Consider the following 17,010-nt stretch of genomic DNA (forward strand, 5'->3'; position numbering starts at 1 on the left):
TCACGATCTCGCGGTCCGGGAGTTCGAGCCCCGCGTCGGGCTCTGGGCTGATGGCTCAGAGCCTGGAGCCTGTTTCCGATTCTGTGTCTCCCTCTCTCTCTGCCCCTCCCCCATTCATGCTCTGTCTCTCTCTGTCCCAAAAATAAATAAACGTTGAAAAAAAAAATTTTTTTAAAAAAAGTCAGATGCCGAATGACTGAGCCACCCAGGCGCCCCGTGATTTTTTTTTTTTTTTTTTGATTTTTAAAATTTTTAAGTAATCTCCACACCCAACGTGGGGCTCCAGTTCACAACCCCGAGATCAAGAGTCGCACAATCCACTGACTGAGCCAGCCGGGCGCTGCTGTCCTGTTCACGATTTAAATGTTGTATTCTGGACATAAAGCTGGATGTCCTCATTATACCTTTAGCGGTAGAAGAATATCTTCAAAACTCCTGTGTTCTTAGTGACATTACTCTTATTTCTAAATTACTTCAGGTACTTGTCTTGGGCCTTAGACACAAATCAGGAAGAACGAGACAAGGGTAAAACAGTCGAAGTGGGCCGTGCCTATTTTGAAACGGAAAAGAAGCATTTCACGATCCTGGACGCCCCTGGCCACAAGAGTTTTGTCCCAAACATGATTGGTGGCGCTTCTCAAGCTGATTTGGCTGTTCTGGTAAGAAAGACCTTTCCGGGCCACCTGTGTATTTGGTAGCAGCCCTGCTTCGTGGTGAAGTGTTTTGATTTTACCCTCGAACAGCTAGAACTCAGGTTGCAGCGAGCTGGAGCCTCCGGTCACAGACGTCACTTTTGTCTCACCTGCTCTCAAGCAATCTTTGTAATTGGATTCACGTAGGAAAACAGCGTTTCATCTTTTCTCTGCCGTCACTCCCATCTATGACCGTGTCAGAACTTAGTGTCTGCTCAGTCTCATGCCTGATCCGTTTTGCACATTTCCCATGTGCCGTGGGTACAAAACTGAGTAAGAAATGATCTGTTTTCTCACGGCCTTCGGGCATTTTGCAGGGTCGTTCGCTTTGTCCGTGTGCCGGCACTGTCACATGCAGGTGTGAATTGTCAATTACAAAGGCGTGCGAGATTTTGGAAAATTAGGGGATCGGTACAAACGTGTGCCAAAATCTTCAGCCATTTAGATATCGGGATGTTCAAAAGCATGCATATTATAACTCACTTATTTTTATTTTCTTGAAAAAGCTTCGATAAAACTGAAAGGAAAGATACCCCGTTCCTCGGAGGGTAGACGTGAATGTGTAAGAGTAAACTCTGGATTTCTTGGAATAGGTCATCTCTGCTAGGAAGGGAGAGTTTGAAACTGGATTTGAGAAGGGCGGACAGACGAGGGAACACGCGATGTTGGCAAAGACGGCAGGTGTGAAGCACTTGATCGTGCTCATTAATAAGATGGATGACCCGACAGTGAACTGGAGCAGTGAGAGGTGAGCTTTGCCGTCTTCCTGGTCTGTACAGGCATCTTAGTGGGACAGAGGGTGGCTTTGCGACCGAGTGCTGTTTGCCCCTGCGGTTTTTCTGAAACCTTAATTTGTCGGGGGCGCCTGGGTGGCTCGGTGGGTTAAATGTCGGGCTTTGGCTCAGGTCACGATGTCGCGGTTCGTGAGTTCAAGCCCCGCCTCGGGCTCTGTGCTGACAGCTCAGAGCCCGGAACCCGCTTTGGATTCTGTCTTCCTCTTGCCTCTCCCCCTCTCATGCTCTGTCTCTGTCTCTCTCAAAAGTATAAATAAACATTAAAAATTTTTTTAACCTTAATGTGTTTAATAATGAAACTAGAGTTCACTTATTTCATATTATAATGGAGTTATTCATAAATATTCATAGATATGAAGAGTGCAAAGAGAAACTAGTGCCATTTTTGAAGAAAGTTGGCTTCAATCCCAAAAAGGACATCCACTTTATGCCCTGCTCGGGACTGACCGGAGCAAATCTTAAAGAGCAATCAGATTTCTGCCCTTGGTACACGTAAGTAACCTTTGCTTCCGTGTAGAAAAAATTTATGTCTTTATAAGTAATCTCAGTAAATACTTTCTCTGACTTCGGCTTCAAAAATACCGTGACCTTTGCCCATTTGGTAACTGTGCTGTCTTTTTGTTAATTGAGTTGGGAGAGTTCTTTATGTACCGAGTAGAAGTCCTTTATCAGATAAATGATGTGCAGATATTTTCTCCTCGGGGACACCTTTCTGGACGGTGTCCTTTGAAGCACAAAAGGTTTTAATTTTGATGAAATCCAGTCTGTGTTTTCTTTTGTTGGTTGTGCTTGTGGGGACATACTTGGGAAAACGTTGCCTAACTCAGGCATGAAGACTGAGCCACACTATTTTCTTCGAAACCTGTTGTGGTTTTAGCTCTTACAGTTAGATGTCTGCTGCATTTTGGGTTCATTTTTTTTGTTAAAGTCTTGATTACTGAGCTTTTGTGAGTTTTTCAAATTGGGAAGTGTCTCTGAATTTTATTAGTATTACTATTATTATTTTTTTTTCCAAGGTGGTTTTGGCTATTCTGGGTCCCCTGAATATCTTCACGAACATTAACATCAACTTGTCACCTTGTTCCAAAAGGCAGCTGGGAGGTTCATGGGGATTGTGCTGAATCTGTAGATCGCTTTGGGGAGCATTGCTGTCTTGGCAGTATTAAGCCTCCCAATTCATACACTGTAGCGTTACAGAGGAAATGATTTTATAGAATCCTGATTTTAGAGCTGGAAAAGTCCATAAAAATTAAGTAGCAGAATGTAGCCAATTTATGTAGGCCATTTGCTATAAAATATTTTCTAAATCTTAAGTTTATGAGGAAGCTTTTTTATTATATTTATATAATATTTATTATAATATATTCTATATTATAGAACTATTTTGTTATTTTTTGCGTTTTCTGAAGAATGAAGGAAATGAACTGGGTAATAAATTGGTTGAATGAGCGAGTACGTGGGTAGAATGGAAGTATTATTAGAACTGTTTTTTGTATAAAGTTACAGTCTTGTAATTTCTTAAAATTTTAATACTTCTGTTGATGCTCTTTAATGGATATTATTATGTTTTCAGTGGTTTGCCATTTATTCCGTATTTGGATAATCTGCCAAACTTCAATAGATCAGTTGATGGACCAATCAGGCTGCCAATTGTGGATAAGTACAAGGTACCCCGAATGTTCAAGAAATTGGGTTTTATGGGAGGTGAAGTCATTGTTTTGTGTTTTACATTATGAAACAGTCCTGATAATTAGCAACATAGCATAGAGTCTCTCTTTTTTATTGTTTTTAATGTTTATTTCTTTATTTTGAGAGGGAGTGAGGGAAGGGCAGAGAGAGAGAGGCAGACACCGAATCCAAAGCGGGATCCAGGCTCCGAGCTGGGAGCATAGAGCCCAACATGGGACTCGAACCCATGAACTGTGAGATCATGACCTGAGCTGAGGTCGGAGGCTTAACTGACTGAGCCACCCAGGCGCCCCTGGAGGTCTTCCTTAGTGGCCATATGTTGTTTAGTGACATAGATGGATCGCTGTTTAATCAGCCAGCCTACTTCATTTAAGCTGTTCCCCACTAGGCCAATAATCATTTTTTAGAGAGAAAGTCATACAGGGAAAAACTGCTGGAGGCAGAGGATTTACACGTTACGGTTGATGGATACTGACCAGTAGCCTTCCAGATACTGGGAGCAGAGTACGTTGAGTGCTGGTCGGACCGCAGCCTCAGCAGCGCGCTTTTGAAGTTTTATCGATGTCGTGTTTGCTCTCCTCAAATACTTCATTCTGTCAGTAGCTCCCTGCTACATTTTTTGAACAAGTATTTTTCTAATTTTTTGTATGAGGAAGCAGGCTCAGATTTTCAGAGAATCGGAGTGAATTGAAACAAATAATTCAGATCTTCACATGTAAAATTCTGTGCTGTTTCCAGTAGCATGCTTTTTTAGATGTCAGGCATCCTTCTTAGTGTGACAACTGTACATGTGCTAATGACAAACAATATGGAGTATTTGTTACCTGTCCCGTGTTTAAGATTAGTCCTAAGCATTCTGCCACTTGAGCTATAGGTTTTCTTTTATGAGTAAGCCCCATAAGATTTCACTTGGGGTTGTTGAACTGTTGTAGAATAGTAATAAAAGTCTGCAACTCTGTGTTTTTAATTTCGAATTTAAACAGGATATGGGCACCGTGGTCCTGGGAAAGCTGGAATCAGGATCTATTTGTAAAGGCCAGCAGCTTGTGATGATGCCAAACAAGGTAAGAATTAGTAATGGTCTTATTTGGATTTCGTCTTGAAAACAGTAGCAAGGAGCTAGAACTTTTAAAAAAAATTAGGGATTTCCGTTAAAAGAAAACTTTTAAAATCCATGATTACATTTTATTAACATCACGTGCACAGTTTACTACAGAGTAAGTGGTATTACAGTGACCCAGTGACAGATGGGGAGGGGCCGGCACCATGTTAGAGCTAAAAGGTTTATCAAGACAGCTCTGCCTCTGTTCTTTCACAAGAGGCAGGTGGGGGTCTGGAGTGGTTAAGTGACCTGTTGCTCTTAACACATTGGGTTATCGAGCAAGCCAGGGACGAAGAGTCAGGTTTAACCATGGTATCATTGGCCTTTTTTTTTTTCTTCTTCTTGTACATAATTACGTTGGATACTATAAAATAATGTATCCCATCTGTGTTCCTTACCTGTTTTTAGAGAAGAGGGTTTGCCTTAATCATAAATGAGTCTCGTGTGAATTCTTTCTTCCTATCATTTTGTAAGTTGTTTACTGTTGGAGAGGGTTTCGTTCAAACACGCAGAACCCCCATGAATTCTTCCTTTGTGTTACGTCTGACTGCTCAGTTGCTGATAATGACAGACATGTAACTAAGGAACTGTTACCTGCCTCCCAGAGCGGCCTTCTCTCCCAGCTCCAAAGATGTTTGTGTAGGAAAGTAGGCCTGAGCCATCAGAACCTCCAAATAGAGATTTTGTTGGGTTTAAGGGAGAATTTCTTCACCATGCTTATTCTAGGCACAGTGAATTAGGAAAAGTATCCCTTGCCACTGTAACGTTTAGGTATAATTGGCGCCTTACAAATTGTACTTTGAGGTTTCTTGATACCTTATGCATTGGAGACTGGAGTAGCCTCTCCTGGTCTCTTTTTACCAAGGTATTTATCGCTGCAGTTGAATGTCAGGGACAGCGAATGAAAATAGTGCTCACTGTAAATCCGTAGAGCAGTCACAGGAGTAGTTTGGTCGTGGTGATGGAAGGCAGATTGGTGGTTCCAAGAGGTGAGGGGACAGAGAATGGGGAGTGACTGGTTAATGAAAGGCACAGTTTCCTTTTGGGGTGATGAAGATGTTCTGGAGCTAGATAACTGGTGATGGTTGTACAATATTGTGAAATGCCAAGTGGCTGCCCCTGAATTGTACAGTGGCAAGTGGCTGAAAAAGGTAAACTTCATGAGTGTGCCACCACAACAGAAAGAAAAGTATAGTCTGCTGTGAGCAAGTGACCTAGTGCCAGGCCCTAGCCGTAGGGGAGGCGTCCTCGTAGGCCCATTACAGCTGCTTGCTGGGCCGGTCACTATAGCAGGGCTGTGGCCGTTAGGGAAGCCTTAAAAACTCCGTTCGCTTTAGTCCTGCTGAGTCTCCGTGGAACAGAGTTCAATATTTTAAAAGACACAGATGCCTATCTTACATTAAAAAATTAATGGGGAGGTAACCTACGAAATGGGAGAAAGTAATTGTATATCATGAATCTGAGAAGGGGTTAAATCCAGAATATATCAAGAACTACGGGGTGCCTGCCTGGTTGGCTCAGTTGGTTGAGTGTCCAACTCTTGATTTTGGCTCAGGTCCTGATCCCAAGATCATGGGATCGAGCCCCAGGTTGGGTTCCTCACTGAGCTTGGAGCCTGCGGAAGATTCTTTCCATCTCCCTCTGTCCCCTCCCCTGCTCACGCTCTGCTGTCTCTCAAAATTAAAAAAATAAATAAATAAATAAAAATACAAGTCCGCAAAAAAAAAAAACAATCGACTAAACAATGAGCAGGGGTCTTACACCTGTCTCCGAAGATGTGCAGCTGGTCAGCAGGCACCTGAAAAAAATCTCCGCGTCTCTGATCATCAGGGGAATGCGAATCGGAACCACAGCGAGACGGCGCCTCGCACCCATCAGGATGGCTACCGTCAAAACACCAAATAGCAGATGTCGGTGAGGGTGTGGAGAAATTGGAAAACCCTCGTACGCTGTTGGCGAGAATGTAAGCGTGCACAGCGGCTATGCCAAAACGTAACGATGTTTGCTCCACATTGTAAAAATAGAATAATTACACGATTCAGCAGTTCCACTTCAGGACATGTACCCGAAAGAATGGAAGGCAGACCTCGAAGAACCAAGAACCGATATCCACAGCACCGCTTACAAAAGCTGAAATGGGGAAGCAGCTGATCGTGGCCATTGACCTATGAGACAAACGAAACGTCTGTACGTACAATGGACTGTCATTCAGCTTTTCTGACATAGGCTTACAGCATGGATGAGCCTCAGGGGCCTTGTGCCAAGTGAATGGAGCCGGTTACAAGAAGATAAATGATGTATGATTCCACTTAGGTGAGGTATTTAGAGCAGACAATCCTTAGTGCCTTTTTTTTTTTTCCTTACTTTTTGAGAGAGTCCGTGCAAGCAAGGGAGGGGCAGGGAGAGGGGGACAGAGGATCCCAAGCAGCCTTTGTGCTGACAGGTAGACAGCAGCAAGCCCAATGTGGGGCCCGAACTCAGGAACCATGAGATCGTGGCTAAAACTGAAGTCGGGCACTTAACCGACTGAGCCGCCCATGTGCCCCTTACCTTTCATAAACCAAGAGAATTTGTTGGCCTCTGTCTTAATTTTTTTTTTTTAATTTTTTTTTTTTAACGTTTATTTATTTTTGGGACAGAGAGAGACAGAGCATGAACGGGGGAGGGGCAGAGAGAGAGGGAGACACAGAATTGGAAACAGGCTCCAGGCTCCGAGCCATCAGCCCAGAGCCTGATGCGGGGCTCGAACTCACGGACCGCGAGATCATGACCTGGCTGAAGTCGGACGCTCAACCGAGTGCGCCACCCAGGCGCCCCTGTCTTAATTTTTGAAACTGGATTAATTTAAAGATTGGACTGGCCGCATTGCGTTAAGCCGTAGAAGAGTGTGTTTGGGAGAGGGATTGTCCCGCTGGATTTTTGGACAGAAAGTAGCAGACAGTACTTGTTAGTTTGTGTGCGGTGGGACTGCTGGTTTCTGCCCCTTTGTCCTGTTACCATAAAGACTTTAGCTAACAAATCTGGCTCCATCTCACTTCTTGGAAGGAATTTCGACAGCTGTCAAAAAGGTCTAAGCTGCCTTCTGAGAAAGGAGAGCGTTTTGGGTCGGGGAGGGGAGAGACTGGAGTTCAGCCCGCCGCGGGGGGGAAGAGTGCATTCTGGATTCGCCGCCCCTTACCTGCCTTCACCAGGTTGTTTTGTTTTGGGGTGTGTGTTTAAAAATTTTTTTTTTCAACGTTTTATTTATTTTTGGGACAGAGAGAGACAGAGCATGAACGGGGGAGGGGCAGAGAGAGAGGGAGACACAGAATCGGAAACAGGCTCCAGGCTCCGAGCCATCAGCCCAGAGCCTGACGCGGGGCTCGAACTCCCGGACCGCGAGATCGTGACCTGGCTGAAGTCGGACGCTTAACCGACTGCGCCACCCAGGCGCCCCTGGGGTGTGTGTTTTAAAAAGACGAATTCTCTCCAGGGGCAGAGACGGAGTAAAGTAAGGCAACGCTTGTGGGTATTGCTTTTCACACTTTTTCCCACCGGTATGCTCTTTTTTAACTAACTGGGAAGAGATGGCAGTTTTACCATTCGTGACGTTTGGTACATTCACAGCTATCACCGCTGTCAAGTTCCAGAACGTTTTCAGCATCCCAGAAGGAAATTCTGTACCCATTAGTCGGTATTCTTTTTTTTAATGTATATAGTTTTAATGTTTATTGTCGAGATAGAGCAGGGGAGGGGCAGAGAGAGAGCGAGACAGAAGATCCAGACAGGCTCCGCGTTGAGACCGCAGCCCGATGCGGGGCTCCTCGAACTCCTGAATCGTGAGATCATGACCTGAGCCGAAGTCAGACGCCTAACTGACTGAGCCTCCCAGGTGCCCCTAGTGACTGTTCTTTCAAAGCTTAATTGTTCAGAAAACTTTGGAGACATATACTCTTCAGATATCTGGGGTTGAGAGGTAGTACAAACGGTGTCCTTTGGAATCCTAGAATGTAATCATCGTAATAAAAATGACATTCATCAAATTCAAATCCAGATGTTAGATTCAGTGTTAATAAACGTTCTGGCTCATCCACGATTTGCAGGAAAATGTGGCTTGAAGGGACCATTCGGATCACGTTACATTCTGCCGTGCAGCGTGTGTGTCCGAAAACCTCCAGTTTGGGGTTTATTTGCATGTGGTTTTTTTTTTGTTTTTTGTTTTTTGTTTTCAAGCACAACGTGGAAGTTCTTGGAATCCTTTCCGATGATGTAGAAACTGATTCTGTAGCCCCAGGTGAAAACCTCAAAATCCGACTGAAGGGAATTGAAGAGGAAGAGATTCTCCCAGGATTCATCCTTTGTGACCCTAATAATCTTTGTCATTCTGGACGCACATTTGATGCCCAGGTAGACTAGTCATTGTAATTGCCTTAGCGGTCTTCACCCTCCATGTGCAATCAGAATGTAAATGCTCTTTGCCTGATCACTGGTGACTCTCCATCGTGTGTAGCAGGGGAATGAGATAGGGGAGGTCATGCATACATATCACGGCCACCGCGATGTCTCACACACACCCGGTCTTCAAGAGGTGGTATTCTTCGGAAGTTCCTTTTTATTTTTGGTCACCTGTTGGTAAGAAGTATTACGACTTAACATTTTGCTCAGAGCGTCTTTCCCTTGAGGAGAGCACAGCCACCTTGGAAATGAGGCTGTGTCTGTTTCTTCAGAGTAAGTCCCCTTCCAGACATGAAGACACAGGGTGTCCGTGTTCTTAGCTACGTGACCTCCCCACAGGGATGACGGAGCACTACTGGCGTAGCTCACAGAATTTTCGAGTTCTGTCACGAGCTCCTGTGACTAGGCAGGATAGCTTTTGATGCTGGGTACGAGGCTGTTTACTTCTGCTGGGCCTTAGTCATTGAGAATTGGATAAAACTGTGAAGTTCACAGCTGGAACAAAACAAATGAGAACCAGCTGCAGTGCCAGTGAGTTCCTTCACTCCTCGGGGAGGAGATGGCTTGGAGAGACAGGCTTCTTAGGGTAGTCTGCCTGCTGGGTTTCTAAAGTCGGGCTGTGGCCTAGAAGATGGGTAGGGGAAGCATCTCCGCGGTCACGCTTGGATATCAGGCCGCTTGACCCAGCACTTCTAACTCAAAAATAAGTTCAGTTGGTGTCCTGCCGAGATGGTGAGTTCCACATTCCGGTGGTACGAAGTGGCTCTGCAGGACGGTCAGGTCTGTTTCACCCCAGGGATAAAGATGTGCATTGTTTTGTTTGACAGATAGTGATCATAGAGCACAAGTCCATCATCTGCCCAGGCTATAACGCGGTGCTGCACATTCACACCTGCATTGAGGAAGTCGAAATAACAGTGAGTCGAAATTCTTTGATCATTAAGAGCACCGGGGGCTGTGTTTGTGTATGGGTTCGGAGACCGTCTCATCTTGATCATTTCGGCTCGGCACCAGTGAAGCACTTGTATCTGCACTCCTTGTCTTAAAGGTTCTTTCACTCGGCACTGTTGTGACCTCCTCCTTTTTTTCGGACAGGCCTTAATTTGCTTGGTAGACAAAAAATCAGGAGAGAAAAGTAAGACCCGACCCCGTTTCGTGAAACAAGATCAAGTATGCATTGCTCGCTTAAGGACGGCGGGAACCATCTGCCTTGAGACCTTCAAAGACTTCCCTCAGATGGGGCGCTTTACCTTAAGGGATGAGGGTAAGAGTACCGCACGCATCACGAGTTTGTGGAAAACTTGGGTGCGTGTTTTGTGACAGATTCCTGTAACGTTTTATGAGCGGAGGGAATTGAACAGCAGACAGAGTCGGCCTTGCGTTTTAGCAGTGTATGCTGTAGTTGTAAGAATCTTAATTTTGATCTCTTGCAAGGAGCGGGCTTTGAGAGTTAGTTTATTCACTAAGCAAGACCTTCTCTGAGGAAATCCTTTGTACCGTGAGTGATTAAAGCCCGTCCTGGAGGGCTTAACCCTGGAAGGCACGTTTTTTTGCCATACGAGCCTCTGCAGTAAAACCTTGTCATTTCTGTGGTCAGAAGACATTTGAAAATCAAGTCTGATAAAACATTCACTACATGGATATTGGGGGGGATAAAGGGGATACAGAAGCTGATGGTCTTTTAGCACCTAATTTTTACAGAGGTTTAGTAGCGTTTTTATGTGAGTGTGGGTGTCCTTCTGCCTACTTCTCAGTGAATCTGAACAACTGTGCTTTTCCTGTCTTGTGGCCGTGAAAGTCTTTGGTAGCATGAAAACACAGCGGCTCTTAGTAAATGGCTCCCTGTGGCTGATTAGTATTTCTGACTTAGGTAACTAAGTTTAAGACGGTGGAAAACCTTACATAAAACACTGTGGCTCAGCTGAGATACAGAATCGGCAGCTTAGTTAGTCCCGGTTCTGTTGGACAGAAAACGATGTGTCTCCTGCATGTCAGCAGCTGTGCAGAGCACGGGGAACACAATGTGTCCAGTTCCTGAACCTTCCTTCAGCGAAATCTGTACAGAGACTGGCTCCATTTTATTTTAAAGTCTGTATCTAGTACTAGTGAAGCTGGTCACTGGGTTTGTCCTGTTCACATAACAAAATGAGAACCTTAGTTGCCGGTTAGAACCTGATAAAAATCAGTCGGCCAGAAGAAAGTAACCTAGCAAAAGTGTTTAACCCCAGAGTTACTTGTTTTCCTAAGGAGGTGCTGGGCTTTTAAGTTCTTCACGTGACCTGATGGGATTCGTACCTCTTAAAATAGGACTGAGAACCCTTCTTAACAGCTTTATTGAGAGAATTTATATACGTTGAAATTGACTTGTTTTCAGTGTACAATTTCATGAATTTTTGTAGGTTTACAGGGTGTACAGTCATGACCACATTCTGATTGTGGAGTATTCACAACATCTTAAAAAAAACAAAAACAGCCCTTACACCTGTTTACGGTCGCTTGGTATTCCTCTTCCCGGCCAACCACAAATCTTTCCCTCTCTGCCTTTTTTGGACGTGCCATATAAATAGAACCATACGCTTTGTGGTCGTTAGTATCTAGTTTATTTTGCTTGGCACGTTTTTGAGGTTCGGCTCTGTTAGGACACGTATGTAATTCACTCCTTTTTATTGCCAAATAGTATGCCATGGTACAGGCGCTCCACGATTTACTTGTCCACACACAGGTTTGTGATAACAGGAAATGTAGTTTCTTTTCGGCTCCCCCCACCCTCCAAAGATCCACTTACTGAGACGACCCGATGAGAAATCACACCTTTGGTGGTAAAGCCAGTCAGTAATTTGCATTGTGAAAAATAGTTTTATGTTTTACAATAATCAGCTTTAATACCTCACGTAGCTTTGCTGTTAACTACTGAAAAGGGTTTTTGTTTGTGTTTTTTTAAATTTCATTTCTAGGTAAAACCATTGCAATTGGAAAAGTTCTGAAACTGGTTCCAGAGAAAGACTAAGCATTTTCTTGATGACCCTGCACAGTACTGTGAGGAAAATTGACTGCAAAAGCCTACTTCACACCGCCTTCTCTCATTTTCTGCCCATTGACAAACTTCTCCCCGTATTTTGCAAAGACGAAATTCACAGCAAAAGTCCACATAATGTCAGCTTTCTCATATTGAGAGCTCTGCTATGCCACTGTTGAATTTTCCCCCAGGTTTTTTTTCCCCTCCCCTCCCAAACTCTGCTTCCTTGGACAGATTTGGCAATAGCTTTGTAAGTGATGTGGACATAATTGCCTACAATAATGAAAACTTACCGGAATTTTTTTATTTTTCATCTTCCCCTTAGACCTACTTAGTCTTTTTCCCCCAGGCAGATCATTCTGAGTGTGCGAGTGTGTGTGCACATGTTACAGAGACAACTACCATGTTAATAAAATATTCAATTTGAAATCCTTTTCGGTATTTGAATTGCTTTTGAATAATATTTTTTATCTGGATGTAACATTGTTGCATTAGCTTTTTAACTTACCAAGTAACTGAGTACATTTTATTGCTTGGACTTTTCTAAACTCCTTCCCCTATCCACTACTTTAAATGAGGCATTTACAAACGATGTTCGTGTTTGTATTAAAGGAAAGAACTCGTTGGACCCCTCCTTTTGATGGCTGATGCATACATACAGTTAAACGCCTTTATGCGACGGTGACGCTGCTTTCGTAGGTCTGTCCCTTACGTTCCGCCAGTTTGTATTTTAACACGACTTCTTAAACACAGTAAGTTGTCTTAAAGTTAAAGAACAGCATACTGTCGTTTTTATAAGTAAAGCATAATGAAATTGTACCCCTACGGAAAATTCCATTCACTCGTTAAATTAGTGGAATTTGCAATAAAGACAGCATGTTGAGACCTGGCAAAAAAACGCCTCCTTTAGTATTTATAAGAGCTGCATGCATCTAGTATGAAAACCCGTATCAGTCGCAAGTGCCACTTCTGCAAACGACACCGTTTACTATCTGTGTCGGTAATTTTAAAGGCTGGATGATCCTTGCTGGCGAAAGCTGCATCTCGTCCAGCAACTATAAACGAACACCTATTTAGAGCCACCCGAATCTGCACGGACGGAAGTTAGCAGTGATCAGTGGAATCAAGCACAGTATCGACGTTTTTCTATTATTTGAAACTGACTGTTTTCTTAAATACAAAGCTGAAATTTGCTAACCTGTAATTTGGAAGAGCCACACTGGAGCATTGTGGGGGTTTTTAGATGGAAGGCTGACTTTCGACTGCAGCTGTCGTGACTTTGAAATGTTTAACGAGAGTAAGTGGGAAATGGAAGAGCCGCTTTCTGCGTTTCCTGGGAAGCACCCCCCTCCCCGCCGCCCTTGATTTTCAGTGTTGCCGTTTGTCAAAGACCTGACCTCTTTTAGACTGTGGTTTATCTCGAAATAAGATACTTTGTAATTGTGTATTTAATGTAGTGTGCCCTGTAATCTTCCTCAGAAAAGAAAAGCCTAGTCAGACTGTATTTCCAGTCACAAAATATAAACCTTAATCTAATCCTGTTCTCTTAACTTTCGAATTACCATGCATTTCATGAACGAGGCTGTACCTTAGGGACGGAGCAAAGCTCTTGCCCTAAAGCTCCCTAGAACCATACTCGTGGCTATTAAAGTGCATGAAATTTAGCTAAATTTTACTATGTCTGCAAATCTCTGGGCTTTTATTTTTCGGGGAAATAGGGGAGGTCTAATCCGTACTTAACGCCTCTTTTTTGTACTTCCAAGGTAATAGGAACAGAATAGCAGTTGCCTAGATTTTAATGAATCTTTAAACGCGTAAGAGTTGTTGAAATTACTTCCAAAACTAGATTTCCATTTTTAAACTGAACTCATTTTTGAAAACCAGTTCTGTTTGCTATTACAACATTTACACTTCTAGAATATCAGGCACACGTTGCCAAGACTCTGCTGCAAGACGAACGGATGCCGGCTGTGGAGGGCCTACGTCTCAAAAAGAAAACATCACGAAGATAAGTAAAATGACGAAAGAAAGATCTCACCGGATTCGTTTTACGTTTGTGCAAACAATCAGATGCTTTAAAAGAAACCTCGCTGCTTAACTTAACCACCACCTTACGTTCTGTGGGCTTTGAAGTTCTTCGGGAAGTGCGCGCGCGTCGAAGAGCGCTGAATTTTGGGCCGTGGGCGATGCCGGGCCCTTCCAAAGCAGTTCGGGTTCCTGTGCTGCCGTTCTGTTCTCTGCAAGCGCACGTGTGCTGCTGTGGCTGACGGTGCAAACACAGGGTAGCTGACGGCAGATGAGGGCGATACCGAAACAGTTTGTTCTCTGGCTTTGGCGTAGATACGTTAGAATCACAACTTTCTTTGCATCTCTTTGCATTCATGTTCTGGATACAACTTTCATGCTTGATTATTCATAGTTTTTTAAATTCATGAATTTAAGACAAGAAAGCTGTCCTTGAAATGAACATCTTAAGTAACTGCCATTTTCCACCCTTGACTGCGGGAGAGGGGTAAAGCTAGCGTCTGTTTCTTGTCTTTAATTTGCCAAAAAGGACTTGTCCAGCCAAAGTCCACGTAAAACCAAACCCAAAGAGTCGGACCGAGCAGCTGTCGCCATGAAACGAGGTGACAGAGAGTAAAGTGTTCTTGAATAATGAAGCCCGTGCGTATTTCTTCGTTTGGAACTGAAAGTCTTGAAATCTGTGATACCCGGATATCAGACCTTTGTAAGTTGTGAAAAGTACAGGCGGTTCGCCGTAACGAGTGGTAATTCACACTAGTCACGAGAACGGCTTTTCCGGGATGTGATGGACTTTGAAGGGGCCGATGCGCTTGGACCGTGACGGAAGTGCTGCGGGATATTTGGGGTCATACTTTCCATCAGATGTGGTTTCGTGACCCAAGAACAAGGCGAGCCTGCGGTCAAACGCTGCTTCCGTGATGAACTCTTGACAAAACCCCGCTAGACTCCCTGGCATCTTCGGGAACACTAGTCCCCGGCTGTCACCGCTCCGCGGTCTGTGAGGACGGTCCCACGGGCAGCGTTTCAGCTGCCCTCCTTGCTGTCAGCCTTCCTCACGGCCCCGCCACTGCGTCCCTGGTGGCTTCGCTGCCTTGGGGAGGGACTTCAGGTAGTCGAGGGGCAGATCGTTCTTAGGACCGCTCTGACCATCCGGCGACTTTGAAACTTTTAAAACCCTTTGTGAACATTCTGGTTTGCTGCACTAGAGCGGACTGTTGAACGATCTGATGTTCTGGACAGGGTTGGCCTACCTTCTCAGAGAAACTGTGCTAGTAATCCTCTCACAGACGTGCGTGAGGCAGACGGCAGTCAGAAGGATTTAGGGGACGATATTCTGTCTCCAAATGCCATGGCTTCTATTTCCTCCACCTCCTTTCTCAGTGACCCTAGCACGATGCCGTCTAATACGTCCACGCTTTGCTTCTTCAGAGATCGCCGTGGCAGCCGCTTGGTAAATAAATAAATGTAATTTCACATGCACAACTCAGACGACTTCTTGGTAGGTTTCAATTTAGCCGTCGGTTGGTTAGATTTCCTAGTGAGTGGAATCGGAACTGTTTTTATTTGCCTCGAGACAGTTCAGTGGATTCCATTTGAACCAATTTACTGCCAGAATTCAGATCGGGTAGGTTTGGTTCAACCTGTGATGGTTTGGGCTCCAGGGTACTGTTGACTTTTGGTATCCTAGAACATACTGAGACTTCCCTTCAGTTAATACGCTATTTCACATACCTCTAATCCGATGCTTCCTTGAAACAGTAATATGCTAGCCGAGCCAATTACTAAGGAATGTTCTCAGCGCCTGGAGGTGGGGGAGTGGACAGGAGAACCTGGTACGTTCTCCAGCGTCAGGGAAAAGCGGATAGGCACCACGTCCGATGAGGCGGAATTTTGCAAGCAGCCGTCGGAATGGGAACTGTCTTTTCTACCTTGCCACACACGCCACTGTGCCCTTTAAAACCTACCACTGGAAACCTCAGGTCTGTGGCCAGCCAAGGTGGAAGGACGTTTCGTGCTTCCCGAGGCTCCGCACGTCCCCCCGAGTCCCTGCTGCCTCCTTCCCGCTGCCCGGGGCTCCCGCGCTCCTCAGGGGACCATCCACATGCTTGAGGTGCACCTGCGCTCTGAGCCCAAGGTCTGCGTTTTAGGGACCCCCCCCTGGGCTCTCAGAAATGGACTCCCCTGAGTTGACAAGTTTCTTCTGTTCTAAAGGAAATGGGGATCTCTCTCAGGCCAGGATTTAGCGACTAGGTTTTACTAGACAGCATAGGACAATACCTAGCTCTCATTTTTAAAAAAAAAGCCAGAGAATTCAAGGGAATGGAGTAGGTCTGCTGGGGTTTTTAACCTGATTCCAAAGCGTGGCAGAATGCTCTCTAGGTAGGGACGGTGGGAATCCAAGGTAGAGAAACCTTTTTCTTATGATTTGTAGCTACCTACTGTGCCTGACTTGATGCCTGTGTGAGGATTAAGCCCCTAGTCGCTCTTGCAATTATTCAAATGACTGAAGTTAAAAAAAAAAAAAAATTGCTTTTGTAATAACAATAAAGATTGTCATCTTCCCTTTTGAAGGATTTGTCTGTGTGTTTACAGTTGCCTATCCTGTCATACCCTGTGTGTTTCTGTCCCTTCTTCACATCCTTTCTTCCTGCCTCAGGGCTGGGAACTATCTAGCAGCGGATGTGGACGGGTCCCCTCAGTTCTTTGACCGAGGAACTTGCACATGTGTAGTCTGCTCGCACATGGTAAGCAAAGGCCTCCATGTGGCCCACGTGACTGAGTCTTAACAACAGCCATGTAGGAAGTCCAAGGTGCCTAATCATAAATATCACAGTACATGGTTTTTACATGAACAGAGTTGGGGAGCCATCAGGGATTCCGTCACAAGTACGAACCTCTATGTTCAGGATATTTAGTAACAATCAAGAAAGGAAGGGCCCAGAGAGAAGAAATTAATGGTAGAGAGGCAGTAAACACAGTGGTTCGGGGGATGGCAACAGTATGTTCCTGCATATTCCTTTGTGAGACAATGAGTTCTTGCTTAAACAATCTTAGGTGACAGGTTTTGGGAATCGGTCTGCAGTACAGGTGTTTGGCATGAATAAGTCTTAAAGGCTTGCTATTAAAGCTTGCTCTTAAAGCAGGGGTTCATATTAGGAAAGTTCTAACTAAGTGGCTTGTGAGTAACCACAGGGGTCAACACGTTTCTACCCTTCAGGGACAGGATCACCATCCCTGCACGGCAAACCCTGTGGCCTA

The 17,010-nt window shown here is 44.6% G+C and overlaps 1 protein-coding gene across 2 annotated transcripts in view; it reads left to right on the forward strand.

Annotated features, from left to right (window-relative positions):
* The window catches only part of GSPT1 (G1 to S phase transition 1), a 38,440-nt gene extending 22,118 nt beyond the window's left edge, over positions 1–16,322 (forward strand). For both annotated transcript variants that reach the window (XM_043560516.1, XM_043560515.1), the window contains exons 7-15: positions 479–659; positions 1,286–1,440; positions 1,838–1,978; positions 3,060–3,153; positions 4,159–4,239; positions 8,490–8,663; positions 9,539–9,628; positions 9,807–9,975; positions 11,666–16,322. In XM_043560516.1, the coding sequence (XP_043416451.1) occupies positions 479–659; positions 1,286–1,440; positions 1,838–1,978; positions 3,060–3,153; positions 4,159–4,239; positions 8,490–8,663; positions 9,539–9,628; positions 9,807–9,975; positions 11,666–11,718 (1,138 nt within the window). In that variant the 3' untranslated portion in view covers positions 11,719–16,322. The remainder of the gene's footprint in view (positions 1–478; positions 660–1,285; positions 1,441–1,837; positions 1,979–3,059; positions 3,154–4,158; positions 4,240–8,489; positions 8,664–9,538; positions 9,629–9,806; positions 9,976–11,665) is intronic.
* Positions 16,323–17,010: the final 688 nt, after the last annotated feature.

The sequence above is a fragment of the Prionailurus bengalensis genome, chromosome E3, assembly GCF_016509475.1.
Source record: "Prionailurus bengalensis isolate Pbe53 chromosome E3, Fcat_Pben_1.1_paternal_pri, whole genome shotgun sequence".
NCBI classification, from domain to species: Eukaryota; Metazoa; Chordata; class Mammalia; order Carnivora; family Felidae; genus Prionailurus; species Prionailurus bengalensis.